The sequence below is a fragment of the Pseudophryne corroboree genome, chromosome 3 (genome assembly GCF_028390025.1).
Source record: "Pseudophryne corroboree isolate aPseCor3 chromosome 3, aPseCor3.hap2, whole genome shotgun sequence".
NCBI classification, from domain to species: Eukaryota; Metazoa; Chordata; class Amphibia; order Anura; family Myobatrachidae; genus Pseudophryne; species Pseudophryne corroboree.
Window position 1 is genome coordinate 29,829,899 of NC_086446.1, and position 23,014 is coordinate 29,852,912.

A 23,014-nucleotide genomic window follows, 5' to 3' on the forward strand; every position below is an offset into this window, starting at 1 on the left:
TCCCTATAGAGTGTAAGCCTGTAAGCAGGGCCTTCCTACCTCTATGACTCTCTGTTCTTACACTCAATTCCTGCCTGCCTGTTATTTATCCTCACTACTCAGAGTACCCGAGGTGGGTGCATAGTCATGTCATGTCTTACTGTTACGAGCCGCTGCTGCAGCTCATCTCTCCAGCAGGTCCCGGTCGTTGCTAGGTGACTGGGACATCACGTCACTTCCATGTCCTGACCTGCTATTACCCCACTGGTCACTAGGCTACCCAGACGCCAGGGCAGCCGCGGGGAGATCCGGGATTGCTCTCACTGACAACCTGCACATAGTTATTCATTAAGGGTCCTTCCTCCTCTGATGCTGTTGATTGGTTGAAGGATCTCGTATAAGCCTGTCACTTCTGTTATGCCCTGCCGGTTATATATCCTCTGTGTTCCTTTGTGCTCAGTCAGCAAATTATACCATCTACACAGTGCCTGCAATCCATCTGACAGTGCCTCACCCGCCCTCACTGAGATCCTTGCCCAGCCCTGACCTTAACCCTCTGTGTTCCTCTGTTGTCCACACTAGCCCTCAGATAATACTCCGGCTCATTATTCTGTGGTATCCAGCCTATTGTGTAAGCCCTACTGCAACCTAAGTACCGGTGTGTACGTCGTACCCTAAGGGAACAGCTGGGGGCTGTTATTAGCAGAAGACTCCATCACCGGCTCTAGGAGTCTCACACAATAGTTCTGGAGTTACTTAACATTTTCCCTGAATGTGGTGTGATGTGGTAACACACAGTGACATGATGTGAGGGGGAGAGCAGGAGTATAATAGGGGCTGATGGCTCCTGATGTATGAGATACACCAGAGAGTATGGGGAGGAGACTGGTCAGATCTCTGGGCTGGCAACACAGTGACATGATGTGAGGGGAAGAACAATAGTATAGTAGGGGCTGATGGCTGCTGATGTATGAGATACACCAGGGAGTGTGGGAAGAAGACTGGTCAGATCTCTGGGCTGGTAACACACAGTGACATGATGCGAGGGGGAGAGCAGGAGTATAATAGGGGCTGATGGCTCCTGATGTATGAGATACACCAGAGAGTGTGGGGAGGAGACTGGTCAGATCTCTGGGCTGGTAACACACAGTGACATGATGTGAGGGGGAGAGCAGGAGTATAATAGGGGCTGATGGCTCCAGATGTATGAGATATACCAGAGAGTGTGGGGAGGAGACTGGTCAGATCTCTGGGCTGGTAACACACAGTGACATGATGTGAGGGGGAGAGCAGGAGTATAATAGGGGCTGATGGCTCCTGATGTATGAGATACACCAGAGAGTGTGAGGGGAGGAGACTGGTCAGATCTCTGGGCTGGTAACACACAGTGACATGATGTGAGGGGGAGAGCAGGAGTATAATAGGGGCTGATGGCTCCTGATGTATGAGATACACCAGAGAGTATGGGGAGGAGACTGGTCAGATCTCTGGGCTGGCAACACAGTGACATGATGTGAGGGGAGAACAATAGTATAGTAGGGGCTGATGGCTGCTGATGTATGAGATACACCAGGGAGTGTGGGAAGAAGACTGGTCAGATCTCTGGGCTGGTAACACACAGTGACATGATGCGAGGGGGAGAGCAGGAGTATAATAGGGGCTGATGTCTCCTGATGTATGAGATACACCAGAGGGTGTGGGGAGGAGACTGGTCAGATCTCTGGGCTGGTAACACACAGTGACATGATGTGAGAAGGGGAGCAAGAGTATAATAGGGGCTGATGTCTCCTGATGTATGATATACACCAGAGAGTGTGTGGGGGGGAAGGGGGGGGGGGGACTGGTCAAATCTCTAGGCTGATAACACACAGTGACATGATGTGAGGAGGCAGGAAGCTCCTGACTACACCACTGGGCAGATACATTTCCCTAATTATTCTGTACAAAGAGAGGAGGGTGTGGGATAAGAGATTGCTGTAGTGACTGAGCAAGTAGAATATGTGACTCTTCTGTAATAAGAGTGTATTACTCACCTGTGCTGATATCTGTAGGGATTTCCTCCTCCTTACACTGCTGATCACCCCTCACATACGTCTCTTCTTCTCCCTCTATATCTTCTGCCTTCATATCAGTCACATACATCTCTTCTTCTCCCTCTATATCTTCTGCCTTCATATCAGTCACATACGTCTCTTGTTCTCCCTCTGTATTTTCTGTCTTATTATCAGTAAGTTCTCCACCCTAAATAAACCACAAAAACTACATATTAATTATGTCTGATTACATTCATTTAAACATTATAATGTCAGAGTATAAGAGACAGCTTCTCTACAGATCATATAGTGAATATGACATTTTGTCGAGACCCTAAACCCCACCTACCTGATCATCCTGTGGTGTCCTGTGATTCTCCTCTGTACAGTCCAGGGAATACAGAGGACGGGGACATCTCTCTGGGGTATCTCTGTTGCTAGGACCATCTGTAGGAGACACACAGTGACTGAGTACAGTGTATATATGTGATTATCAGGTGATGTGTGTATATAGGGGCCCTTATACCTGCTCTCCCCTGTACAATACATGACAGTCTCCTCTTACCCAGTGATGTGAGGGGCCGGTGATTCTCCATCATCACGTCCTTGTACAGACCCCTGTGTTCCTCTATATACTCCCCCTCCTGCATGGAGAAATAGACAGTGACATCATGACACCTCATAGGAACCTGACACACACAATGATACAGTCATCACCCAGACATCCCCTGGTGTCACTGTATAATGTGCCATTCCCAGCAGTCACCTCTCCAGTCATCACCCGGACACGTCCCCTGGTGTTACTGTATAATGTTCCATTCCCAGCAGTCACCTCTCCAGCCATCACCCAGACACATCCCCTGGTGTTACTGTATAATGTCCCATTCCCGGCAGTCACCTCTCCAGTCATCACCCAGACACATCCCCTGGTGTTACTGTATAATGTCTCACCTCCCCAGTCATAACCCAGACATGCCCCCTGGTGTTACTGTACAATGTCCCATTCCCAGCAGTCACCTCTCCAGTCATCATCCAGACATGTCCCCTGGTGTTACTGTATAATGCCCCATTCCCAGCAGTCACCTCTCCAGTCATCACCCAGACACGTCCTCCGGTGTTACTGTATAATGTCCCATTCCCAGCAGTCACCTCTCCAGTCATCACCCAGACACGTCCCCTGGTGTTACTATATAATGTCCCATACCCAACAGTCACCTCTCCAGTCATCACCCAGACACATCTCCTGGTGTTACTGCATAATGTCCCGTTCCCAGCAGTCACCTCTCCAGTCATCACCCAAACACGTCCCCTGGTGTTACTGTATAATGTCCCATTCCCAGCAGTCACCTCTCCAGACATCACCCAGACACATCCCCTGGTGTTACTGTATAATGTCCCATTCCCAGCAGTCACCTCTCCAGTCATCACCGAGACACATCCCCTGGTGTTACTGTATAATGTCCCGTTCCCAGCAGTCACCTCTCCAGTCATCACCCAGACACATCCCCTGGTGTTACTGTATAATGTCCCATTCCCAGCAGTCACCTCTCCAGTCATCACCCAGACACGTCCCCTGGTGTTACTATATAATGTCCCATACCCAACAGTCACCTCTCCAGTCATCACCCAGACACATCTCCTGGTGTTACTGTATAATGTCCCGTTCCCAGCAGTCACCTCTCCAGTCATCACCCAAACACGTCCCCTGGTGTTACTGTATAATGTCCCATTCCCAGCAGTCACCCCTCCAGACATCACCGAGACACATCCCCTGGTGTTACTGTATAAAGTCCCGTTCCCAGCAGTCACCTCTCCAGTCATCACCCAGACACGTCCCCTGGTGTTACTATATAATGCCCCATTCCCAGCAGTCACCTCTCCAGTCATCACCCAGACACATCCCCTGGTGTTACTGTATAATGTCCCATTCCCAGTAGTCACTTCTCCAGTCATCACCCAGACACATCCCCTGATGTTACTGTATAATGTCCCATTCCCAGCAATCACTTCTCCAGTCACCACTCAGACACGTCCCCTGGTGTTACTGTATAATGTCCCATTCCCAGCAGTCACCTCTCCAGTCATCACCCAGACACGTCCCCTGGTGTTACTGTATAATATTCCATTCCCAGCAGTCACCTCTCCAGTCATCACCCAGACACATCCTTTGGTGTTACTGTATAATGTCCCATTCCCAGCAGTCACCTCTCCAGTCATCACCCAGACACGTCCCCTGGTGTTACTGTATAATGTCCCATTCCCAGCAGTCACCTCTCCAGTCATCACCCAGACACGTCCCCTGGTGTTACTGTATAATGTCCCATTCCCAGCAGTCACCTCTCCAGTCATCACCCAGACACATCCCCTGGTGTTACTGTATAATGTCCCATTCCCAGCAGTCACCTCTCCAGTCATCATCCAGACACGTCCCCTGGTGTTACTGTATAATGCCCCATTCCCAGCAGTCACCTCTCCAGTCAGCAGCTGAATGATCTTGTTGGCGAGTTCCAGGATCTTCTGGTCACTGTGCCTCTCATCTATCAGTGAGTGAGGTGGAGGCACCGTGATGGGGCTCTGGGTCCTGCTCAGTCCTCTGGACACACGGGGGATGGCTGCTGGGTGTCTCACACTCACCGGATGTCTTCTTCACTACTGTGTATTCTGGGAGATAGGACTAAAAAGAGGATTTTAATTACCGACTGGTAAATCCTTTACTCGTAGTCCATAAGCGATACTGGGGTTCACTTAGTAGTGTTCACTCTAGGATTTTTTTAGGGCAGGGTGCTTGGCATTTAAGAGGGCACATTTTTATTTGGAAGGGCACTGTATTGATGTAACGCTTTGCGCACAAAGCATAGTGCATATGTTTATAGTTTTTGTACACACATTTTGCCCTTAGTAACTCATATACCCATGCATACATATAAGACACTTAACATCTGTACTGAGAAACATACTGTATGTGTCCAGTCTTCTTGAAATCTCGGCTGTAGCATATACATAAGTAGATAATTATAAATGTCTTTTCCTGTGCTGAAGTAGTTATAATCCGTGTGTGTTATAAAACAGAAAAGTTATACAATGGGTTAAAATATATAGGAAAGAAATCAGTCTGTTCTACCAGGGAAATACTGTAAGCAGTACATGCTCACTGCTTACCCTGTTCTTTCCCTCTTTATCAGAGTGCTGTGTTATATACAGCGCCTCCTCTGCCATCCAGTTGGCTGAGGATAGAAATTGTCTTCCAATTTCAGAGGTGGGCAAGGAGTAGACGACAACATTGTAACACGCACTCTGACTGCTGCATTCTGTATACAAGGTGGCGATTTATGGTCCTGCAGGGTGCACTGAAAAATGGCAGGGGGCTTTTTCACATTTCAAAAATGGGCAGGGTGCCACACCCTGCTGAAACAGCCTAGAAGGAACACTGCTTAGTCCGATGGGGTATAGATGGGGTCCAAAGGAGCTCCTCCCTCTATGCCCCTCCTACCAGACTCAGTTTAGAAAATGTGCCCGAGGAGACAACATACTTCGAGAGAAGGAATTATACAGATAGTGGTGAGATTCATACCAGCTCACACAACAGGCAAATCCGGCAACAGGCCGGAAAACTCAGCAACAGCTGAAACAGCAATTAACGCAGAACTTACCTAGGAACCAGGCAGTACTGAACTATAAAACCAATGCAGGAAAACGAAGCACTGGGCGTGTGCCCAGCATCCTCTACGGGCTACGAGAAAAGGATTTACCGGTAGGTAATTAAAATCCTATTTTCTCTTACGTCCTAGAGGATGCTGGGGTCCATATTAGTACCATGGGGATGTACCAAAGCTCCCAGAATGGGAGGTAGAGCACGGAGGCTCCTGCAACACTGCTTGACCAAACGTGAGGTCATCAGAGGCCAAACTTGTAAAACTTAGCAAATTTGTTCGACCCTGACCAAGTAACTGCTCGGCAAAACTGTACAGCCGAGAAATCCCGGGCAGCCGCCCAGGAAGAGCCCACCTTACGAGTAGAGTGGGCCTTTACTGATTTTGGAAATGGCAATCCTTCCGTAGAATATGCATGCTGGATGGTGAACCTGATCCAGCATGAAATCAACTGCTTAGAAGCAGGACACCCAATTATTTTGGGATTATGGAGGACAAACAGAGAGTCAGATTTTCTATGATGAGCCGTCCTTTTCACATAAATCTTCAAAGCCCTCACAACATCCAAGGCCTTTGAAGTAATTGAGGAGTCAGTAGCCACTGGCACTACAATAGGTTGGTTAATATGAAAAGCAGATACAACCTTAGGCAGGAACTGCGGACGAGTCCTAAATTACGCCCTATCTTCATGGAAGATCAGATAGGGACTTTTACAAGACAAAGCCCCCAATTCCGACACGCGCCGAGCAGAGGCTAAGGCCAACAAACTGACCGCCTTCCACGTGAGAAACTTGATGTCGGCATCCTGTAGAGGCTCAAACCAAGCTGAATGCAGGAACTGCAATACCACATCAAGATCCCAGGGTGCCGTTGGCGCCACAAAGGGAGGATTAATGTGCAGAACCCCTTTCAAAAAAACGTATCCTCTGGTGCAAATGTAGGCGAGATCCCGACCACTGGTCCAAGAGACCCAGCTGAAAGGATTGAGCATGAAACCTTCCGTACTGCAGAGCCTCGTAGGAGGCAACCATCTTCCCCAGAAGGCAGATGCACTGATGAACCGAAACCCGGGTAGGTTTCAAGACATCCCGGACCATGGTTTGAATCACCAATGCTTTCTCCACCGGTAGAAACACCCTCTGCGCTTCCCTGTCTAGGATCATCCCCAGGAAAGACAGCCTCCTTGTCGGCTCCAGATGAGACTTTGGAAGGTTCAGGATCCAACCGTGCTCCTTGAGCAGTTGTGTCGTGAGAGCAGTGGATCTTAACAACTTCTCCCTGGACGACGCCTTGATCAGGAGATCGTCCAGATACGGAATTATGTTCACCCCTTGCTTGCGGCGGAGAACCATCATCTCTGCCATCACCTTGGTTAAGACCCTCGGTGCCGTGGAGAGACCGAACGGCAGCGCCTGAAACTGATAATGATCGTCTAACAGTGCAAACCTGAGATAAGCCTGATGCGGCAACCAAATGGGAATGTGGAGGTACGCATCCTTGATGTCCAGAAACACCAGGAACTCCCCCACTGTCAGTACTGAGATGACAGCTCTCAGAGACTCCATCTTGAATTTGAACTCCTTGAGATAAGGGTTCAAAGATTTTAAGTTCAGAATTGGCCGTACCGAATAATCCGGCTTCGCCACAAAAAGGTTCGAATAGTAATCTTTGTTCCACTGATGAGGCGGAACTGGAACAATGACCTCGGACACTACCAATTTTCGGATAGCTATCAGAAGAATTGCTCTGTGTGCCAGCAGAGCTGGCAAGCCTGATTTGAAGAAAAACGGTGAGGTGGGAGAGTTTGAAACTCCAGCCTGTACCCCCTGGATACTATATCCTGTATCCAAGGGTCCAAGCCAGACGATATCCAGACGTGGCTGAAATACCGGAGTCTTGCTCCCACCTGACCTTCCTCCAGGCTGTGCTGTCCACCGTCATGCAGAAGACTTTGAGGTACCAGAAGCAGGCTTCTGGTCTTGGGAACCTGCGGGAGCAGGCTTTTTTCCTTTAGCACGACCACGTCTAAAGAAGGTGTGAGAAGGCTTGTTCTTTCTAGGCCTCGCGGGACGAAAGGACTGTGACGTGGCTGGTTCAACGCGGTGGAACCCAGGACAGGTAAGACCACCTGCTTTGACAGTCTGGAGACAGACGCGTCAACTATAGGCGGGGTCTCCCATTTTTTTAAAATATTCCTCCGGGAAGGGAAAAGCAACCAGAACCCTTTTAGGGATATGGAATTTTTTCTCCGGGTTTTCCCAGGATTTTTCAAATATAGCATTTAATTCCTTAGATGCAGGGAAGGTGAGCGGCGCTTTCTTACTATCCGTGAAAACAGCCTCCTCCACCTGCTCAGGGGTTGTGTCAGCAATATTCAACACATCCCTCATGGCCTCAATCATCAACTGCACCCCCTTGGCAAGCGATGCCGTCCTCCTCTACACATCCCCATCACCGTCTGCTGGGTCAGAATCGGTATCCGTGTCATCCTGCGTAATGTTAGCAAGATCACGTTTATGAGAATGTACCGCAGGGGACCCCGAGGGAACAGGACCGGGCCATACAGCCATCGAGGACTGTATCACCTGAGTTGCAATTTCAGTCCAAGCAACCCTTTCAGAAATCTGACCACTCCGGTTCCCTAGGCAGGATTTGTGCTACAACAGTGCAATTCTGATTACATGGGATGGGATCTTCCTGAGAAGAGATATCCTCTGCAGCACATGAGACAGAGTCTCTAGACATGTTTGCTAATACACACCACTCACCACACATACACACAGAGTAAAGGGTAGACAGAGTCGTCGTCGTCCCCCTCCCCCCCAAGAATGGCAGAGAGACACAGAGATTGGCGCCAACCCACACACAGCACTATATAGGTATAGGGAGACCCGTAACCAGCGCTGACTGTGTCCCTTAATAGGTGACACAGTCTATATACAGCCTCCCCTCCCTTCTACAACCCCCTGGTACGGTACAGATAGCTGGAGTTGCTCTGGAGGGACTGATATTCCACTGGCAGCCTGTCTGTAGGCAGGAAAATGGCATTGAACGCTGCTGGGTCCACTCTGAGGAGAAGCTCCACCCCCTTAATGGCGCTGTCTTCCCGCTCTTCTGTACATTATACTGGCCTGAGGAATTTGTGATGTCTGAGATCCGAAGACCCCGACAGGCTGACTGGTCAGTGTAGGGTTAAGGCGCCAGCTCAGGGCGCCCCTCACAGCGTCGCACCAAGTACCGCTGAGCCCCCGGAGCACAGTTAGTACTGCGCTCCTACCCTGTAGCCGCCATCTTCACATCGGTTCCCTGCTTTTTAGGGAGCCGATGACTCACTCGCCACTTCTTCAGCTCTGCAAGGGGGTGGCGGCATGCTGCCGGGGTGAGCGTTCCCCTGTGGCAGTAAGCGATCATTCCCTCTGGAGCTCAGTGTCCAGTCAGCGGAGACAGTGGCTCAGACCCCGCAGGGCAGACACTGCTCCCCCCCCTCAGTCCCTCGATGCAGGGAGGCTGTGGCCAGCAGCCTCCCTGTAAAATAAAAACTCTAAAATAAACTTTTACTAAAAAAGCTCTGTAGAGCTCCCCTAGCTGTGACCGGCTCCTCCGGGCACATTTTCTAAACTGAGTCTGGTAGGAGGGGCATAGAGGGAGGAGCCAGCCCACACTATTAAACTCTTAAAGTGATAATGGCTCCTGGTGGACGCGTCTATGCCCCATGATACTAATATGGACCCCAGCATCCTCTAGGACATAAGAGAAATAATAATAACAGGACACCACAGGCTGCTCCCATTGTATAATAATAACAGGACACCACGGGCTGCTCCCCCAGTATAATAATAACAGGACACCACAGCCTGCTCCCTCTGTATAATAATAACAACTGATCACTACAGGCTGCTCCACTGTATAATAACAGGACACCACAGGCTGCTCCCCCTGTATAATAATAACAGGACACCACAGGCTGCTCTCCCAGTATAATAATAAGACACCACAAGCTGCTCCCCCTTTATAGTAAGACGCCATTACCTGATCCATCTAGTCGGACACTGGGAGGCTGTACCAAGCGATGAAAACGCCCTTCTTACGTGTTGGAACGCACAGGACAGTTAGGTGGAACGCACAGCCCGGAAGTAGGGTCTGATTGGCACAGGCTGCTTCCTGGTGACTGATCCCTCCCCTCCTACACCCCGGCCACAGCACATTGTAACGATTATTACCATACATGTCCTCATTGCAGGAGGCCGGCGGCCATTTTCTTGTAGACCAGTCCTGCAACAGCAATTGGTTTCCTGGCCGTGTAGTGAATTCAGGTGCGGCGGCCATTTTCCCCTGGTCTGAGCTCCGCCTCCCAACTGTCATTCCCACAAGGCAGCAAGAGCACAGAGCAGCCATTGCTGTGTCTGGCAGCAGGTAATTATATTATTATTGTTATTCTATAGGCTGAGCAGCTCTGGTGTCAGGTTGCTGTACTACAGGGGGAGCAGCCTGTGGTTTCTTGTTATAGTGCAGCTGGAGCAGCCTCTGGTGCTGCATTATCCCTGTACAGGTGGCTGACACTCTAGTTTCCTATTCTAGGATGACCAGATTATCTCTTTTACGTGGGACGCTCATGGATTAAACAGGTTCTGTGGCTCGCTGACTTCAAGCCTACATTTCAGATGGTTTTAATCAACCTCCGAACCTGTGTAATCCGTGGAGCAGATCCCGCCGTTACCGTAATACAGATGGCACTGACCTCACCGTTACTGTAATACAGGTGTTGATCAGAACCCGCCGTTACTGTAATACAGGTGGAGCAGGCCCAGTCGTTACAGTAATACAGGTGGCGCAGACACCGTCGATACTGTAATACAGCTGGTGCAGACCCCGCCGTTACTGTAATACAGGTGGTGCAGACCTTGCCGTCACCATAATTTAGGTGGCGCAGACCCCATCGTCACCGTAATACAGGTGGCGCAGACTCCGCCATTACTATAACACAGGTGGCACAGGCCCCACGGTTACCGTAACACAGGTGATGCAGATCCCGCCATCACTGTGATACATTTGGTGCAGACCCCACTACTACCGTAATACAGGTAACGCAGATCCTGCCAATACTGTAATACAGGTGGCCTAGACCCCACTGTTACCGTAATACAGCTGGTGCAGACCCCGCCGTTACTGTAATACATGTGACGCAAATCCCGCCGTCACCATAATGCAGGCGACACAGGCCACGCTGTTAATGTAATATAGATGGCGCAGACTCCGCTGTTACTGTAATACAGTTGGCGCTGACTCCGCCGTTACCGTAATACAGGTTGCACAGACCCCGCCGTTACCGTAATAAAGGTGGTGCAGACCCCACCGTTACCATAATACAGGTGGCGCTAGTTTGGCCTCAGGCACCGTCACACCTTCTCTCTGACAGTCTAATCGTATCAGTTCCTCCGTTATTGCCTGAGGTCACCGCTAAGGGCCAGCTCCACATACGGTGAGGTGCCTTAGCACAGTTCTGCCTTCTAAAGCAGCGGTGGTTTCTCCAGTCAGCTGGGTCACCGCTGCTTTAGGTCACACTCAGTTCCCTGCAGTGGCATCTGGGTCTCCTATTCTCCTGCGGCAGGGGCCCGCGGATTCTCATTCAGCAGGCCCCTGCTCAGCTGCCGCTGCTTCTCATTCAGTCCTCATGTCTCTATCTACCCGCTGCCAGCCACACTGACACTCCTCACAGTGGGTGCCGGCTCCTGCACTGATCTGCATCCTCAGCACGTCGGGCACACAGCTGCACTCCCTAGACCCCGTCAGGTGAGTTTTTCCTCTCTATTCTCTGCCAGCCGTTTATATCCTCTCACTGTCTCTCCCCTCTTGCTCACGCCCTCCCTTTACTGATTAGTGCGAGGGTGTGTAAAACCCCTAGAGGTTACTCCCAGCACCACTCTCCCCACAGCACTAGTGACAGGATCCTTCCCAGCACCACTCTCCCCACAGCACCAGTGACAGGATACCTCCCAGCACCACTCTCCCCACAGCACCAGTGACGGGATCCCTCCCAGCACCACTCTCCCCACACCACCAGTGACAGGATCCTTCCCAGCACCACTCTCCCCACAGCACCAGTGACAGGATCCCTCCCAGCAACACTCTCCCCACAGCACCAGTGACAGGATCCCTCCCAGCAACACTCTCCCCACAGCACCAGTGACAGGTTCCCTTCCAGCCCCTCTCTCCCCACAGCACCAGTGACAGGATCCTTCCAAGCACCACTTTCCCTACAGCACCAGTGACAGGAACGCTCCCATTAGCTACAGGAGTAATTCCAGAGGACTGGAAAAGAGCAAACGTAGTCCCACTGCACATAAGTGGAAGCAAGGAAGAGGCAAACAACTACAGACCAGTGAGTCTTACATCAGTAGTAGGGAAATTGATGGAAACACTCTTAAAAGAAAGATATGTAGATTATCTCAAATCCAGCAACACTCTCCCCACAGCACCAGTGACAGGATCCTTCCCAGCCCCTCTCTCCCCACAGCACCAGTGACAGGATCCCTCCCAGCAACACTCTCCCCACAGCACCAGTGACAGGATCCCTCCCAGCCCCACTCTCCCCACTGCACCAGTTACAGGATCCTTCCCAGCCCCACTCTCCCTGCAGCTCCAGTGACAGGATCCCTTCCAGCCCCACTCTCCCCACTGCACCAGTGACAGGATCCCTCCCAGCCCCACTGCACCAGTGACAGGATCCCTCCCAGCCCCACTCTCCCCACAGCACCAGTGACAGGATCCCTCCCAGCCCCACTCTCCCCACAGCACAAGTGACAGGATCCCTCCCAGCCCCACTCTCCCCACAGCATCGGTGACAGGATCCCTCCAAGCCCCACTCTCCCCACAGCACAAGTGACAGGATCCCTCCCAGCCCCACTCTCCCCACAGCACAAGTGACAGGATCCCTTCTAGCCCCACTCTCCCCACAGCAACAGTATCCCTCTCAGCACCAGTCTCCCCACAACCCGTGACAGGATCACTCCCAGCCCACTCTCCCCAAAGCCTCAGTGACATCATCCCTCCCAGTACAATTCTCCCCACAGCACTAGTGACAGGATCCCTCCCAGCACCACTTTACCCACAGCACTAGTGACAGGATCCCTCCCAGCCCATCTCTCCCCACAGCACCAGTGATAGGATCCCTCCCAGCCCCTCTCTCCCCACAGCACCAGTGACAGGATCCCTCCCAGCCCCTCTCTCCCCACAGCACCAGTGACAGGATCCCTACCAGCCCCACTTTCCCCACAGCACCAGTGACAGGAATGCTCCCATTAGCTACAGGAGTAATTCCAGAGGACTGGAAAAGAGCAAACGTAGTCCCACTGCACATAAGTGGAAGCAAGGAAGAGGCAAACAACTACAGACCAGTGAGTCTTACATCAGTAGTAGGGAAATTGATGGAAACACTCTTAAAAGAAAGATATGTAGATTATCTCAAATCCAGCAATTTGCAGGATCCCAAACAGCATGTATTCACTGAGGGAGATCATATCAAACATATCTTATTGTCTTTTTTTGACTGTGTGACTAAAGTGATGGATAAAGGTGGAGCTATGGCTATATCTTATCTAGACTTTAGTAAGGCTTTTGACACTGTTCCACGTAGCAGACTGCTAAATAAACTTGAAAGCTTGGGATTGGATACTAGGATTATTGAATGGATAAGATCTTGGTTGCAGGATAGAAAACAGAGTTGTGGTAAATGGAGTGCATTCACAGGAGGGAAATGTTACCAGTGGAGTACCCCAGGGATCTGTACTTGGACCAGAGCTTTTTGATATCTTCATTGGTGACATTGCAAATGGCATTAAAGGGAAAGTATGCCTTTTTGCAGATGACACAAAGGTATGCAACAGGGTAGACACACCAGGTGGGGTAAAACAAATTATTATCTACATAGGATAGAGGAATGGTCAAGAGTGTGGCAATTAAAGTTTAATGCCAAAAATTTTAAAATCATGCACTTGGGTCTCAAAAAACCCAAAGGCTAAATATAGTATTAATGGCACTATACTGGAAACTACTGAGGAAAGGGATCTAGGAGTCACTATTTCAGGTGACTTAAAGGCAGGTAAGCAATGTAACAAAGCAATGAGGAAGGCTATTAGGAGCATTGGGAGAGGAATCAGCATCAGAAAGTAATAATACCACTGTATAGGTCATTGGTACGGCCTCATCTAGAATACTGTGTTCAATTCTGGAGGCCATATCTTCAAAAGGATATTAATACATTAGAGACTGTACAAAGAAGGGCAACTAAAATGGTGCATGGCCTACATCACAAAACTTACCCAGAAAGACTAAGAAAATAAGAATTTACTTACCGATAATTCTATTTCTCGGAGTCCGTAGTGGATGCTGGGGTTCCTGAAAGGACCATGGGGAATAGCGGCTCCGCAGGAGACAGGGCACAAAAGTAAAGCTTTTACAGGTCAGGTGGTGTGTACTGGCTCCTCCCCCTATGACCCTCCTCCAGACTCCAGTTAGGTACTGTGCCCGGACGAGCGTACACAATAAGGGAGGATTTTGAATCCCGGGTAAGACTCATACCAGCCACACCAATCACACCGTACAACTTGTGATCTAAACCCAGTTAACAGTATGATAACAGAGGAGCCTCTGAAAGATGGCTTCCTAAACAATAACCCGAATTAGTTAACAATAACTATGTACAAGTATTGCAGATAATCCGCACTTGGGATGGGCGCCCAGCATCCACTACGGACTCCGAGAAATAGAATTATCGGTAAGTAAATTCTTATTTTCTCTATCGTCCTAAGTGGATGCTGGGGTTCCTGAAAGGACCATGGGGATTATACCAAAGCTCCCAAACGGGCGGGAGAGTGCGGATGACTCTGCAGCACCGAATGAGAGAACTCCAGGTCCTCCTTTGCCAGGGTATCAAATTTGTAAAAATTTACAAACGTGTTCTCCCCTGACCACGTAGCTGCTCGGCAGAGTTGTAATGCCGAGACCCCTCGGGCAGCCGCCCAAGATGAGCCCACCTTCCTTGCGGAATGGGCCTTAACAGATTTAGGCTGTGGCAGGCCTGCCACAGAATGTACAAGTTGAATTTTGTTACAAATCCAACGAGCAATCGACTGCTTAGAAGCAGGTGCACCCAACTTGTTGGGTGCATACAGTATAAACAGCGAGTCAGATTTTCTGACTCCAGCCGTCCTTTAAATGTATATTTTTAAGGCTCTGACAACGTCCAACAACTTGGAGTCCTTCAAGTCGTCTGTAGCCGCAGGCACTACAATAGGCTGGTTCAGGTGAAACGCTGATACCACCTTAGGGAGAAAATGCGGACGCGTCCGCAGCTCTGCCCTATGTCGAATGGAAAATTAAATAAGGGCTTTTATAAAACAAAGCCGCCAGTTCAGATACTCTCCCGGCCGAAGCCAGGGCCAGTAACATAGTCACTTTCCATGTGAGATATTTCAAATCCACATTCTTTAGTGGTTCAAACCAATTGGATTTGAGGAAATCTAAAACTACATTTAGATCCCACGGTGCCACCTTAGGCACCACAGGAGGCTGTATATGCAGTACTCCTTTGATAAAAATCTGGACCTCAGGGACTGAGGCCAATTCTTTTTGGAAGAATATTGATAGGGCCGAAATTTGAACCTTAATAGATCCCAATTTGAGACCCATAGACAATCCTGATTGCAGGAAATGTAGGAAAACGACCCAGTTGAAATTCCTCCATCGGAGCACTCCGCTGCTCGCACCACGCAACATATTTTCGCCAAATACGGCGATAATGCTTCGCGGTGACTTCCTTCCTTGCCTTTATCAAGGTAGGAATGACTTCTTCTGGAATGCCTTTTCCTTTTAGGATCTGGCATTCAAACGCCATGCCGTCAAACGCAGCCGCGGTAAGTCTTGAAAAAGACAAGGACCCTGCTGAAGCAGGTCCCTTCTCAGAAGTAGAGGCCACGGATCGTCCGTGACCATCTCTTGAAGTTCCGGGTACCAAGTCCTTCTTGGCCAATCCGGAGCCACTAGTCTTACTCCTCTTTGCCGTATAATCCTCAATACCTTTGGTATGAGAGGCAGAGGAGGAACACATATACCGACTGGTACACCCAAGGTGTTACCAGCGCGTCCACAGCTATTGCCTGCGGATCTCTTGACCTGGCGCAATACCTGTCCAGTGTTTTGTTGAGGCGAGACGCCATCATGTCCACCATTGGTTTTACCCAACGGTTTAATAGCATGTGGAAAACTTCTGGATGAAGTCCCCACTCTCCCGGGTGAAGGTCGTGTCTGCTGAGGAAGTCTGCTTCCCAGTTGTCCACGCCCGGGATGAATACTGCTGACAGTGCTATCACGTGATTCTCCGCCCAGCGAAGGATCCTGGCAGCTTCTGCCATTGCCCTCCTGCTTCTTGTGCCGCCCTGTCTGTTTACATGGGCGACTGCCGTGATGTTGTCCGACTGGATCAACACCGGTCTTCCTTGAAGCAGAGGTTCCGCCTGGCTTAGAGCATTGTAGATTGCTCTTAGTTCCAGAATGCTTATGTGAAGAGACTTTTTCAGGCTCGACCACACTCCCTGGAAATTTCTTCCCTGTGTGACTGCTCCCCAGCCTCTCAGGCTGGCATCCGTGGTCACCAGGATCCAATCCTGCATGCCGAATCTGCGGCCCTCCAATAGATGAGCCTCCTGCAACCACCACAGAAGGGATACCCTTGTCCTCGGCGACAGGGTTATCCGCAGGTGCATCTGAAGATGCGACCCTGACCATTTGTCCAACAGATCCCTTTGCATGGAATCTGCCGAAAGGGATTGCTTCGTAAGAAGCTACCATTTTTTCCCAGGACTCTTGTGCATTGATGTACAGACACCTTTCCTGGTTTTAGGAGGTTCCTGACCAGGTCAGATAACTCCTTGGCTTTTTCTTCGGGAAGAAAAACCTTTTTCTGAACTGTGTCCAGAATCATCCCCAGGAACAGCAGACGAGTTGTCGGCATTAATTGGGATTTTGGAATATTCAGAATCCATCCGTGCTGCTTTAGCACCTCTTGAGATAGTGCTAAACCCATCTCTAGCTGTTCTCTGGACCTTGCCCTTATTAGGAGATCGTCCAAGTATGGGATAATTAATACGCCTTTTCTTCGAAGAAGAAATATTATCTCGGCCATTACCTTTGTAAAGACCCGAGGTGCCGTGGACAAACCAAACGGCAGCGTCTGAAACTGATAGTGACAGTTTTGTACAACGAACCTGAGGTACCCCTGGTGTGAGGGGTAATTGGAACGTGGAGATACGCATCCTTGATGTCCAAGGATACCATAAAGTCCCCTTCTTCCAGGTTCGCTATCACTGCTCTGAGTGACTCCATCTTGAACTTGAACTTCTTTATGTACAGGTTCAAGGACTTCAGATTTAGAATAGGCCTTACCGAGCCATCCGGCTTCGGTACCACAAAAAGAGTGGAATAATACCCCTTCCCTTGTTGTAGAAGAGGTACCTTGACTATCACCTGCTGAGAATACAGCTTGTGAATGGCTTCCAAAACCGTCTCCCTTTCTGAGGGGGACGTTGGTAAAGCAGACTTCAGGAAACGGCGAGGTGGCTCTGTCTCTAATTTCAACCTGTACCCCTGAGATATTATCTGCAGGATCCAGGGATTTACCTGCGAGTGAGCCCACTGCGCGCTGTAATTCTTGAGACGACCGCCTACCGCCCCCGAGTCCGCTTGCGAAGCCCCAGCGTCATGCTGAGGCTTTTGTAGAAGCCGGGGAGGGCTTCTGTTCCTGGGAAGGAGCTGCCTGTTGCTGTCTCTTCCCTCGTCCTCTGCCTCGTGGCAGATATGAATAGCCCTTTGCTCTCTTATTTTTAAAGGAACGAAAGGGCTGCGGTTGAAAGGTCGGTGCCTTTTTCTGTTGGGGAGTGACTTGAGGTAGAAAGGTGGATTTCCCGGCCGTAGCCGTGGCCACCAAATCCGATAGACCGACCCCAAATAACTCCTCTACGCATCGCCTGTCCACTGTCGTGTCCATAAAGCTCTTCTGGCCGAAATGGACATAGCACTTACCCGTGATGCCAGTGTGCAGATATCTCTCTGTGCATCACGCATATAAAGAAATGCATCCTTTATTTGTTCTAACGACAGTAAAATATTGTCCCTGTCCAGGGTATCAATATTTTCGATCAGGGACTCTGACCAAACTACCCCAGCACTGCACATCCAGGCAGTCGCAATAGCTGGTCGTAGTATAACACCTGCATGTGTGTATATACCTTTTTGGATATTTTCCATCCTCCTATCTGATGGATCTTTAAGTGCGGCCGTCTCAGGAGAGGGTAACGCCACTTGTTTTGATAAGCGTGTTAGCGCTTTGTCCACCCTAGGAGGTGTTTCCCAGCGCTCCCTAACCTCTGGCGGGAAAGGGTATAAAGCCAATAACTTCTTTGAAATTAGCAGTTTTTTATCGGGGCACCCCACGCTTCATCACACACGTCATTTAATTCTTCTGATTCGGTAAAAACTACTGGTAGTTTTTTCACACCCCACATAATACCCTGTTTAGTGGTACCTGTAGTATCAGCTAAATGTAACATCTCCTTTATTGCCAAAATCATATAACGTGTGGCCCTACTGGAAAATACGGTTGATTCGTCACCTTCACCACCGGAATCAGTGCCTGTGTCTGGGTCTGTGTCGACCGACTGAGGCAAGGGGCGTTTTACAGCCCCTGACGGTGTTTGAGGCGCCTGGACAGGCACTAATTGAGTGTCCGGCCGCCTCATGTCGGCAAACGACTGCTTAAGCGAGTTGACGCTATCCCGTAATTCCACAAATAAAGGCATCCATTCTGGTGTCGACCCCCTAGGAGGTGACATCCTCATATTTGGCAATTGCTCCGCCTCCACACCAATAACGTCCTCATACATGTCGACACACACGTACCGACACACAGCAGACACACAGGGAATGCTCTATACGAAGACAGGACCCACTAGCCCTTTGGGGAGACAGAGGGAGAGTCTGCCAGCACACACCAAAAAGCGCTATATATGACAGGGATAGCCTTATGATTAAGTGCTCCCTTATAGCTGCTTTTATATTAATATATTGCCATTTATTTTGCCCCCCCTCTCTGTTATACCCTGTTTCTGTAGTGCAGTGCAGGGGAGAGACCTGGGAGCCTTCCTGACCAGCGGAGCTGTGACAGAAAATGGCGCCGTGTGCTGAGGAGATAGGCCCCGCCCCTTTTTCGGCGGGCTCGTCTCCCGCTATTTAGTACATTTAGGCAGGGGTAAATATCTCCATATAGCCTCTGGGGCTATATGTGAGGTATTTTTAGCCTTTTTAAAGGTTTTCATTTGCCTCCCAGGGCGCCCCCCCCCCCAGCGCCCTGCACCCTCAGTGACTGCCGTGTGAAGTGTGCTGAGAGGAAAATGGCGCACAGCTGCAGTGCTGTGCGCTACCTTAAGAAGACTGCAGGAGTCTTCAGCCGCCGATTCTGGACCTCTTCTTGCTTCAGCATCTGTGAGGGGGCCGGCGGCGTGGCTCCGGTGACCATCCAGGCTGTACCTGTGATCGTCCCTCTGGAGCTTCATGTCCAGTAGCCAAGAAGCCAATCCATCCTGCACGCAGGTGAGTTCACTTCTTCTCCCCTCTGTCCCTCGTTGCAGTGATCCTGTTGCCAGCAGGAATCACTGTAAAATAAAAAACCTAAGCTAAACTCTCTAAGCAGCTCTTTATGAGAGCCACCTAGAATTGCACCCTTCTCGGCCGGGCACAAAAATCTAACTGGAGTCTGGAGGAGGGTCATAGGGGGAGGAGCCAGTACACACCACCTGACCTGTAAAAGCTTTACTTTTGTGCCCTGTCTCCTGCGGAGCCGCTATTCCCCATGGTCCTTTCAGGAACCCCAGCATCCACTTAGGACGATAGAGAAATCTCAATATGTATAGTTTGGAGCAGAGAAGGGAAAAGGGGGGACATGATAGAAACTTTCAAATATATCAAGGGTTCAAACAAAGTCCTGGAGGGAAACATTCTCCAAATGAAGAAAATCAATAGGACATGAGGACATGCACTGAGACTGGAGGGGGGAGGGTCAGGGGAAATTTGCGGAAAAATTACTTCACAGAAAGGGTAGTGGACAAGTGGAATAGCCTCCCATCAGAGTAGAGCAATTTAAACATGCAAGGGATAGACATAAGGATATCCTTACACAGAAATAAGGATCAAATAAGGTTTGAGATAAAAATATGGTCAAAAAAGGGCAGACTAGATGGGCCAAGTGGTTCTTATCTGCCATCAAATTCTATGTTTCTAAGGGGAGGGCTTAGGAGACATATTATTTATATAAGCCCCCAGTATGGGCTATGCATGATTGGCTGATACTAGGAAGCTTCCTCCATTTTCTGGTGGTCACTAGGATACATTTTAGCAAAGAGGAGTCTCAGTCTATATTACACATAGGCTCCCAGAACGTGTATGGATATTTGGATGTTACTCAGATCCCCTTCTATAATAAGGCGGTCACTAGGATACTATCTTCCAGCATTTTCTTTTTTCCCCATTGTGTAACTCATCTTATGAAACACAAGAAGTCATCATGGTTGGTAATTAATGATTTTATTTGTGTAATATTAATAGGTTCACCATACATTATACCATACTTTATATTCTAATTATTCTTAGATGAAAACATGAAGAAAGGGTGTAAATGCGTCCTGGGGGCACATACTGATATGGTTATGTAAAATAATTGAATAACAATGAAGTCTCTTTGGTAGATTTATTGCATTGTGAAGTTCACAGGGCTTACGATAAAAGAATATCATGAACTGCACATTGACACGTTGATTTTATTTTATATACTTTCATCATAGCATTACATGATCTAATTAAATTAACAAGCCAATCATATACATAGACCAATTACATTTCAAATATCAGAATATATTATAATTTATAAACTCCCCTTATGGGGGATTTCCAATTAATTAGCTCAGCATCTTGTGATTATGACTGTTACATTAAAAATATACTTTTACCTTCAACATACTTTCGACTTCCCTTTTCTATAGGATACTAGCTAACCACAGTCTATGAAATACTGTAAAGCTAGACTAACTTCCTTAATTGCTACTAAAATCAAAGTTTCTGCAAACATATAAGAATTACATTTAAAACAACCGTTTCTTTTAAGCAATAGACAAACTGACATTCAGCTTCCATTTTGTGTATTCACTTATCTATATCATACTAATAAAGATACAATGATGTACCTATCTCACATAGATGTGACACAGACACCTTTCCTTTGTGTCATACGGCAGGAGACGTTCACCACGACTGAGATCCTCCAACCACGGGCAGCCACTGGATGGATTCCCACATTTTCCTGTCATTTTATTTTTACATGAAAGTTTATTTTAAGAAAAATCACAAGACGTGGATACACCCCAAATGGGGTCATGTGGCGTGACTTTAGGAAAGGTGTATGTGGACACATCTGTAGATGAGACACTACTCAGAATATAGGAAGACATAGAAACAGTGTAACAATAGCATAGATGTGATATCAATATAATAATGTGATAATAATAATGGCTGATTCCAAGACGTTCAGTTCATAGTGAAGGAAATCACCAGGATTATTGGCTACATTTGGAACTCCTGATTATCTTACAGTACAAACATATTTACAGTACAAACTATAGAGCATCACATTCATCTCTATTGTGGATTGCTATGAACAAGGGGATCAAGAATACAAATTGGAGTAATAACAACCCCCCCTCCCATCCCACAAAAAATAAATGATCTGCTATATATACACTCTGGGGAAGGGATGTGACCTAGTGTACTATAATGTATAGTATATATAATTTACTCCAATTCAGAACGGGTGACCTGGGAATACACTGTGGGGAAGGGAATGTGCACTAGCGTTCTGGAGAACACTGTGTGGAAGAGATGTGCACTAGCGTACTGGTGACCTTAGAGAACACTGTGGGGAAGAGATGTGCACTAGAGTACTGGTGACCTTAGAGAACACTGTGGGGAAGAGATGTGCACCAGAGTACTGGTGACCTTAGAGAACACTGTGGGGAAGAGATGTGCACTAGAGTACTGGTGATCTGGGAGAACACTGTAGAGAAGGGAATGTGCACTAGAGTACTGGTGATCTGGGAGAACACTGTGGGGAATGGATGTGCACTAGCATACTGGTGACCTGAGAGAACACTGTGGGGAAGAGATGTGCACTAGAGTACTGGTAACCTGAGAGAACACTGTGGGGAAGAGATGTGCACTAGAGTACTGGTAACCTGAGAGAACACTGTGGGGAAGAGATGTGCACTAGAGTACTGGTAACCTGAGAGAACACTGTGGGGAAGAGATGTGCACTAGAGTACTGGTGATCTGGGAGTACACTGTGGAGAAGGGAATGTGCACTAGAGTATTGGTGATCTAGGAGAACACTGTGGAGAAGGGATGTGCACCAGAGTACTGGTGGCTTCCCTTCCCTGTATGCAGGACTCAGGGTCATACAGAACATCTGGTCCATGGCACTCCCACAAGTCAGGGAAGGTTCTGTGCGTTCACACTGCCACCACCCAGTTCTTACTTCGAAATGCCCTATTGCACAGAAAGTCAGATCTGGCCAAATTATGACGGGCATATACAAATTGCATAAAGTTACTTTTGCGTGTCCTCTGTGTGCAAACACTCGCTGCTGGCATCCGTGAGAGATCCATGCCTCCCAAAATCATGCCCTATACCTCCAGCACATTTCCGGGATTATTACTTAGGGTCCCCTATGACAGCATTGTAGCCTCTGCTCACCGTGGAGAGAGATACGGATGTCTAATATAATGGGAGATCGCAAAACGGGCCACACATGGGCGATCTGTGCCACTGTATATTACACCTGTGTCTGTGGCTGGAAGATGCAGTATAACATGTGCGCCACACACAAGCAGTCTATGCCAGGCTTATGCTGATGACACGTTACACTTACAGTGGTGCTTGAAAGTTTGTGTACCCTTCAGAATGGTCTATATTTCTGCTGAATTTTGGCCTAAAACAGCCTCAGATTTTCATATAAGTCCTAAAAGTTGGTAGAGAACCAAATCAAACAAATGAGACAAAACATTAGACGTGCTCATTTTTTTTATTGAGGAAAATTATCCAATATCACATATCTGTGAGCGGCAAAAGTATGTGATCCTTAAGGCTAAACAGATACACGATGAGGACAAAAGTGACTGCACACTGACAGCAAAGAGATCAACAAGTTCTTATTGAGGTCAGTACTGTCTAGGTCCACCACGTGCAGCGATTACTGCA

The 23,014-nt window shown here is 48.6% G+C and overlaps 1 protein-coding gene across 1 annotated transcript in view; it reads right to left on the bottom strand.

Moving 5' to 3' along the window:
• The window catches only part of LOC135057104 (oocyte zinc finger protein XlCOF7.1-like), a 170,344-nt gene that overhangs the window by 24,437 nt on the left and 122,893 nt on the right, over window positions 1-23,014 (bottom strand). The window contains exons 8-12 of the mRNA XM_063963005.1: window positions 7,154-7,433; window positions 4,482-4,653; window positions 2,578-2,656; window positions 2,362-2,459; window positions 2,013-2,220 (exon numbers count right to left, since the gene is read on the bottom strand). Coding sequence (XP_063819075.1) covers window positions 2,013-2,220; window positions 2,362-2,459; window positions 2,578-2,656; window positions 4,482-4,653; window positions 7,154-7,433 — 837 coding nt within the window. The remainder of the gene's footprint in view (window positions 1-2,012; window positions 2,221-2,361; window positions 2,460-2,577; window positions 2,657-4,481; window positions 4,654-7,153; window positions 7,434-23,014) is intronic.